This window comes from Dermacentor albipictus, chromosome 6 (genome assembly GCF_038994185.2).
Source record: "Dermacentor albipictus isolate Rhodes 1998 colony chromosome 6, USDA_Dalb.pri_finalv2, whole genome shotgun sequence".
Classification (NCBI taxonomy): Eukaryota; Metazoa; Arthropoda; class Arachnida; order Ixodida; family Ixodidae; genus Dermacentor; species Dermacentor albipictus.
Genome location: NC_091826.1, coordinates 15,133,934 through 15,141,821, shown reverse-complemented (window position 1 = coordinate 15,141,821; position 7,888 = coordinate 15,133,934). Strand labels below are relative to the sequence as shown.

Below are 7,888 nucleotides of genomic sequence, written 5' to 3'. Positions count from 1 at the left end.
CTTGCTAAGTATATTAAGTTTTCCACAGCACATTTCGCTGGAACAAATTTCTAAAAGCGTCGGCCGTGATTGCCGCCAGCGCTTTCAACCATTAACTCTGGTGGCCACGATTCGACATAACGTTGCGGTATTCAGGATACACACACACCTATACAGACGGCTCCAGTACAGCAACCTCTTCAACTTCATCATTCATTATACCGCACCTCAACAAACAAGAATCATTTAAGTTATCTCGTGCGACTTCATCCTCAACGGCTGAACTGTTCGCAATCCTATGTGCGATAAAATTTATATTGTCAGTAAGAGATGCGCAAAAATGGGTAATTTTCAGCGATTCACAGGCGGCTCTAACATCACTCTGCAGCACAAAGGGGAAAACATTCAGCGACAGTATAATATATGAAAGACTTAAAAACCTCACAAGGGCAAGCGAAGCGAAACATGCAATAGCATTCCAGTGGATACCAGGGCATTGCAACATTCCTGGCAACACAGCAGCCGATGAAGCAGCACGACAAGCGCACCTCAAAGATGATAGCGCTCCGCTCCCAATATCAAAGAATGAATCACGCTGCATTATAAGGACAACGTCTTTCCACATGTCTAGAAACACTTGGTTTGACCAGAATTCTAAGAGCTCTGACTTATACCATATTGATCCATTTATTGAATTCAAATTTTCATTGTCATTAGATAGAACTTTGGAAATGCTTATTCATCGATTAAGGCTAGGCACTGTCTACACAAAGCATTTATTACACAGAATTTGCCGAGCGGAAACCCTCGAATGTGATTGTGGATTTGTAAATGAAGATGTATGTCACCTCTTGCTAGATTGCCCACATCACGACACACCAAGATGCCGACTTAAATCAGCGCTAATTAAATTAGACCGGAGACCTTCCAGTTTAAGGAAACATTTGGGCCCATGGCCAACAACGGCCTTGCAGAAGAGCGCTTTAAAAGCACCAAAGACTTTTCTTGAAGACAGCGGCATTGTTGGACGTCATTAGCGCTTTCATTGTTCTGTTCATTTCAATGTCACTCTACATATGCATCTGTTCGGGAATTGTGTTGACTGTTCTGCTGTGACTGTATGTAATAATAGATTTACACGATGTATGTACCACCCTCTGACTAGACAATGTGTTATTAGGCGACATTATCGTTTGTACGAGACTTTCGTCTGGAGTGTGGAGACATTTATCTTGTATATTGTATGTACCATGTGTTCCTTACGTCATCGTCTTTCTGTGGAAACTTTGCGTGATAAGTCCTGGTGCTTGTGTGAAAAGAATATTTGATATGTAACCTTGAACCCTGAATGATGCATGACGGAACCACCCAAGAGATAAGGAGTAGCCGGCGCATTAAATTGAGCGCCAACATCTCCTTACATTATATCAATAAAAAAACAGCGGTAATCCAAGATGGGCCGCACTAGGGTTTTATAAATGAGCAATTTTGTTTCATTGGGGGCTGAGCGCAGAGAACGCTTTAGGTAGCTATAGTACTAGAGCTTTAGAACAGGCTGCTTCAATACGTTTGGACCAGGATAAATCATGTGGGAAAAGAATGTCATGATACTTACATTCAGAAACGTTTTCTAGCAGAATACCATTGAAACAACAAGGAAGACGCAGTTATGTAGAAGAACATAGAGACAGTTTTGCGAAAACTGATGTTCATCTGCCACTCGTTACACCAAGTACAAAAGTTCGAAAATGCTCTATTCAGATTGGCGTGATCTTCATGACTGGTAATTGTGTGATAGATAACGCAGTCATCGGCGTAAAGACGCATTTTAGTTAGTAGCACGTTCCTAGGTAGGTCAATTATATACAGGAGGAAGAGAAGCGGGCCTACAACAGAGCCTTGCGGAACATCAGAGGTAACGGCTACCATAGCCGATTTCGCAGAATCGAAACACACTTATTGCGACCTATCTGAGGGAAAACTAGAAATCCAAGCAACTCGGCTAGGATAATTTAAAATGCTATTTAGTTTATGCGGAAGCTATGAATGTGCAAATGTATCAAAGGTTTTGGAAAAGTCTACGAGTATGGAAACAATTTGAAGGCCTAGGTTAAGTGCGTGGTAGATGTCATGAGCGAATTCAGATGCTTGCGTAATGGTGCTGAGGCCACTGCGAAATCCATGCTGGAAGACTGTTAAAATATTGATGGCCACAAGAAACTCAATAATATGTTTGTAAACGTCACGCTTTAAAGGTTTACTGCAACTAGAGGCTAAGGAAATCGGTCTGTAGTTCCCACTTCCGCCGCCCCGGCATGCGGTGGCGGAAGTGTGCCCGGGTGTGTTAATTTGCACTGTTGGCAGCGGCATTGGAACGCAGTTCATCGGCAGCCTTTTCAGCAGGAGCAGTTCTGGTACGGCGCCGGCTTGACGCCTATCCAGGGCGACCAGAGGCAGCTGTGATGCTCCGGATAGCCACGCTCGTCGGTTTCGTATTCGCTCGGTCGAGGCGAAATGGCTCTCCGGTATGCGGCCAACTTCTCCAGGAGCCTATGACGCAGCTACACAGAGAAAACAAAATGAATACGAAAAGCTTGTTCCCATAAAACTGCGACTGAAGATAGTTGCAGGTTGGGCTTGTTGGTACGTCATACTAGAGGCCTTAGGATTAACGTACACAAGCAGGTGATTTCAATGTCGTGTCTGTGTTTTATGTCGCTCCTTTTTCTTGTGTCAGGTGCGCTATATGATTCCTAAGGTCTTCGGTGCTACAGATGGCAAGTTTGTCTCTCTTGCACTGTATCGGTGACGTACGCGTCCGTCGATCGCCGCTTCAGGTGCACATCCACGGGCAATACTTGTATACGCACCTTGGTGAAGTCTGCTGCTGCTAATTACGGTGATGTTTTATAACCAAGCAGCGGCATAGAATCACCTAGCCTAGTTATAGGGATCAGGTTTCCCTGCATATATTGCAGTTTAGCGTTTTGCCTATCTACTCGTATGTATTCTTTCTCTTCAATAAAGTCCCCGTATCACTGTATACCCTAAAGTGACCCACCCCTACTTCCTTTATTTCAGGCCTTTTCCCCCCACTATTGTAATATATCTTGCTTAACTCGACCGCTGACCAGCTAACGCATTTATCGCGTGAGCTCGCTGTTAGGCTAGCTGAGCTGATGCTAAGAACAAGAACAGTCCAAGAAACGAGACAAGGTGGAGAAAAAACAATAAAAGGAAGAGAGAGAGAGAGTCTTTTCGTTGTCCCGTATTTTGGGCTGTTTTCGCTCTTAGCTCCAATCAACTTTGTACCCCAACGCCTGTGGAAGGTGGACGTTACCCATACTCTAGGCAAGGTGATATATCTTGACATTCCATTACATTGCGCTGAAGCGTCTGCAGATTTTTGTTGTAGCAGACACATGCACCATTTTGTTGCGAATATTTGCTCCAACATGCATGCTAAAGGGCGCTAGAAATGTGGTATTCTGGCGCCATCTAACATGGATACCAGGAATGGCGGTTGTTGCCTCCGAAATGTCCGCGCAGACACGTTGCGCCCTATCCCGCATTTGTGTCAATGCAATGCATGCTCACTGACCTGGAAAGGCAAAGCAGAAGAGTGGGTCTAAAAATTAATCTGCAGAAAACTAAAGTAATGCTTAACAGTCTCGGAAGAGAACAGCAATTTACAATAGGTAGCGAGGCACTGGAAGTCGTAAGGGAATACGTCTACTTAGGGCAGGTAGTGACTGCGGATCCGGATCATGAGACGGAAATAATCAGAAGAATAAGAATGGGCTGGGGTACGTTTGGCAGGCATTCTCAGATCATGAACAGCAGGTTGCCATTATCCCTCAAGAGAAAAGTGTATAATAGCTGTGTCTTACCAGTACTCACCTACGGGGCAGAAACCTGGAGGCTTACGAAAAGGGTTCTACTCAAATTGAGGACGACGCAACGAGCTATGGAAAGAAGAATGATAGGTGTAACGTTAAGGGATAAGAAAAGAGTAGAAAGGGTGTGGGAACAAACGCGAGTTAGTGACATCTTAGTTGAAATCAAGAAGAAGAAATGGGCATGGGCCGGACATGTAATGAGGAGGGAAGATAACCGATGGTCATTAAGGGTTACGGACTGGATTCCAAGGGAAGGGAAGCGCAGCAGGGGGCGTCAGAAAGTTAGGTGGGCGGATGAGATTAAGAAGTTTGCAGGGACGGCATGGCCACATTTAGTGCATGACCGGGGTTGTTGGAAAAATATGGGAGAGGCCTTTGCCCTGCAGTGGGCGTAACCAGGCTGATGAGGATGATGATGATACATCACATAAAAGAAGGAAAAAATCAGGATGCATAAGATGGAGCCGAAAAAAAAAAGAAATGTTGCAGAGGTATATTCAAAGGAAAGCCTTGGGGCCAATTGAGACTGCGGCGGCTGGAAAGACGAAAAGGAAAACGACAGGTCCGTTCGGTTCACCTTGTATCACTGTGAACCAGTTCACGGCGGGGCAAAAGGAGTGCAGAAATTGCGCAGCTGAATTTCAGTGGTGCAGACACAATGCGATACTCCTAACGAATGGCGTTTTGTTTTGCGCACCTAATCTAGTCAGTTTGAGGAGCCCCGAACCGCAGGTGCGGTTCTGAGGCGCAAACGCATACCTGCATGCGTAGACGCAGCAATCGTGTATAAGCGACGCTTCAACAGGGCTTACGCCAGTGTGCTGAGTCGTTTACTTCGCACCTGCACGTCTTCACCAAGTCGGTACCGTTAGCAGGGAGGATGCATCAACATCGTGAACCCGACTTGCACCCTTCCTGTAGCTTCTGAAACGAGCGACCTGATACAGAGGACTCTATTGCTGTGCTGCTGAAAGATATGGCAGGATGCAGCACCTTGTAAACTGGTTCAGATGATTCAGGCGAATCCAGCGCACCTGACATGACGCGACAGTCACAACTAAGGACATTAGCGGTATGTGCATAGCTTTAGGTTATTATTATCACCATCTGAAACAAGGTGTGCTATGGTACGACGGTGAACTTTACGGTGAACACGTTGAATGATCCTGGGTGGAGAAAGTCTCCCGCTGCGGCAACTTATGCCGAGAAAACTGGAGGATGACGCATGGGTTTTGCGCCGGGAAAGCTGAGACGAATCTGTGGACAAGTGCGTTGTGCCATTTCTGCCTCAATATCCTGCGCGCGGAGTTTGTTCGTATGGACTACCACCTGTATTTGAAACCTTTTCCGTATAGACGGCAGTTATGAACATTCCGCTAAGTATGCCCTCTCCTACACAACATGGCGCAACGCAATCTACCTCACTACTAGGCGTTGAATTTATGATTGCGGTAGCAATTATATGTACACTTCAGATGCATTTCCGACGTCGTCGTTGGCACCAGAGTCGCCGTCGCGGTGATGTCTCACATGAAATTCGAGGGCAATAACATCGGCGCCGCGCGCCGTATGCTGTAGGTGCGAGTGAAAGCGTGCTGTATGCGCGTGAAACCTACGGTGGTGGCTCAATCTCGCGCGCGCTAGGCAGGAAAGCGGGCAGGAAGCGGGTCGTCTTCTGTCGCGCGCAAGGCACCGCGAGGAGGCGAGGGAGGGGGCGTTCAACTTCGGCGGATGCTGCGTATGGTGCGGCCGCGCGGGCCCTATATTGAAAGTGATCTGCGATGGGGACATTGTGCGCCGAGTGCTGATAGCTTCGTGGGCGCTGTGTACTCGCCGCTTAGTTCGCGTCGAAGCGAGAGGCCAGCACGAAGCTCAATTCGCTCACTGCCGCGCTTTCTCACTCCAGCGTTATGACAGCGAGTGTGCGCTGTCGAGTGAAATATGTTCATGTTTGCTTCTGTGCACATGACACCATGCTTGTTAAGATAGTTAGTAAGCGAATGCTCACAAGTTGATACGGCCGATAAAACTACTATTCTTACTTCGTATAGCTGTTTGCTACTTTGCTATCCCAATCGATGCTTCGGCTTTCGGGTGAATCTGCGACACTTTCTTATATAGAGGTAGTTAGTCAAATCATGCGTGATTAGATATCCGCGCAAGAGTGCACAATTTGTTCGGAAGCATTTGTCTAGATGCTAATGACAAGCAATCACCTTAAAGGAAATAAATAAGAGCGCTAGAGCTATCGTGCCGCCTGGCCTTACTAGAAGAGAACATATGCCTGCGTATATAGGTATACAGCGGGATTGCGTACCTCAGTATTGGACGACGCGAGGTTGTTTCGCTCGCACGGGTCGCTGACGAGGTCAAACACGAAGACCGTGTCGTACGGATCGAAGTTGCTCTGCGCGCTGTCGTTGTTCGCCGAGGCGCCGTTGCCGCTGCAGTTGAGTGTTGCCTCTTGGCGCCAGTTGGGTCTCGGCGAAGACTGTGCTCGCCCGCCGGCGTCGGTGGAGGCGTTCTGCAGCGCCTGCCAGGCTGCCGATGACGTCACGAGGGCGTCCAGGTCGAGGTCCTGCGGAGGTTGCCCTTGCGGCGGTGCCACTTGAACGTCGAGTTGCGGGTCATTTGGGCCGCTGGGCCGGCTGATTAGCTTGTACCTGAGCACACAAGGGAATTTCACGCAAGGGTTAGTTTTCGCCCAAGCATTTCACATAAGCAGAGAAGCAGGGGTACGCGACGTGAGTTGATTTTTGTACTTGAAGCTGGCCGATCTCGATTTATTTTTTAAGGATAGGATGTTTAGGTATATCTGGGCGTCGGGACAGAAGAGGTTTACCCTGCTTATGTTCCTGAATGAGAGCTCCGCCTACGTAAGCGTTATTTTTTTCCTCGTGTACGCAGCATGGTATACGGGACGCCGTTGTCGCGAATATTGCACTCAAGTCCATTTTAATAATTCGCATGTACAGATGTTCGCCTTGAATGGATGCAAATCTGTAACTGAATAACTTTTTGATGTTTACTGTATATAAAACTGTGATTTCGTCAGTATTGCTTGACTGTTCTCTCAGGTCTCCAGCTGCCGGATGCTGGTCTCCAGTCCTCGTTTGGCTTAAGCAGGTCCGCTTTGATATATTGATATTGTGTATAATAAATATAACGTATTATTATATGTTTTTGTTTGAGTAGGGTCGCAACCCTTTAGCCAATATTTCCAGCCTTAGTTACTTTTGACCACATGGTCTTGGTGCTTGCCGTCAGCTCGACTACCTTCTGGCGAGTTTCGAAACCAATACAGTAGACATCATAGTTTCTGCATAAAAAGACAATCATTATTGAGTTTTCCATGAAACAGTCATACGTTACACTTGAGGTAATATGCACTATTCTCAACACGCACCCATACAAAGATACATACATACATACATACATACATACATACATACATACATACATACATACATACATACATACATACATACATACATACATACATACATACATACATACATACATACATACATACATACATACATACATACATACATACATACATACATACAAACTTTATTTGACAGAAAACATTGTAATGAGGGGTGGTCGGAGTCCCCCAGTCCAGGGCCACACCGGCCTTTGTCGCCGATCTGACTTGACTAGTTAGGGTCTTTTGTCCTACGAAGTCAGCACGGACGAGCGACGCCTCCCACAGCTCCATTGTGTTATTGCTATTTCGCCTATGAGGGTGCTTAGTGCACTCCCAGGTTACATGTATTAGGGTGGGTATGCCACCACACCAAGGGCAATTCGGCCCTATAGCGAGTAGGATACATGACTTTTAGCAATTTTATATCGAGAAATACCCCATTGTGTATTTTGCGCCAATAAGCGGCCTCCTTCCCAATAAGTTGTAGGTGAGGCGGTGGTTATTTCCTGCAGGCTCCGCGTTGATGACCAAGGATATCTTCGGCGTTTAAGTTGGTGAGATATTGTGAGGGATAGTGTGG

General features: G+C 46.6%; 1 protein-coding gene across 1 annotated transcript in view; it reads right to left on the bottom strand.

The window, feature by feature from the left end:
• Window positions 1–1,658: 1,658 nt before the first annotated feature.
• LOC139061456 (arylsulfatase B-like) overlaps window positions 1,659–7,888 on the bottom strand; it is a 46,429-nt gene continuing 40,199 nt past the window's right edge. Inside the window, exons 9-10 of the mRNA XM_070541448.1 lie at window positions 6,196–6,541; window positions 1,659–2,540 (exon numbers count right to left, since the gene is read on the bottom strand). Coding sequence (XP_070397549.1) covers window positions 2,376–2,540; window positions 6,196–6,541 — 511 coding nt within the window. The 3' untranslated portion in view covers window positions 1,659–2,375. The remainder of the gene's footprint in view (window positions 2,541–6,195; window positions 6,542–7,888) is intronic.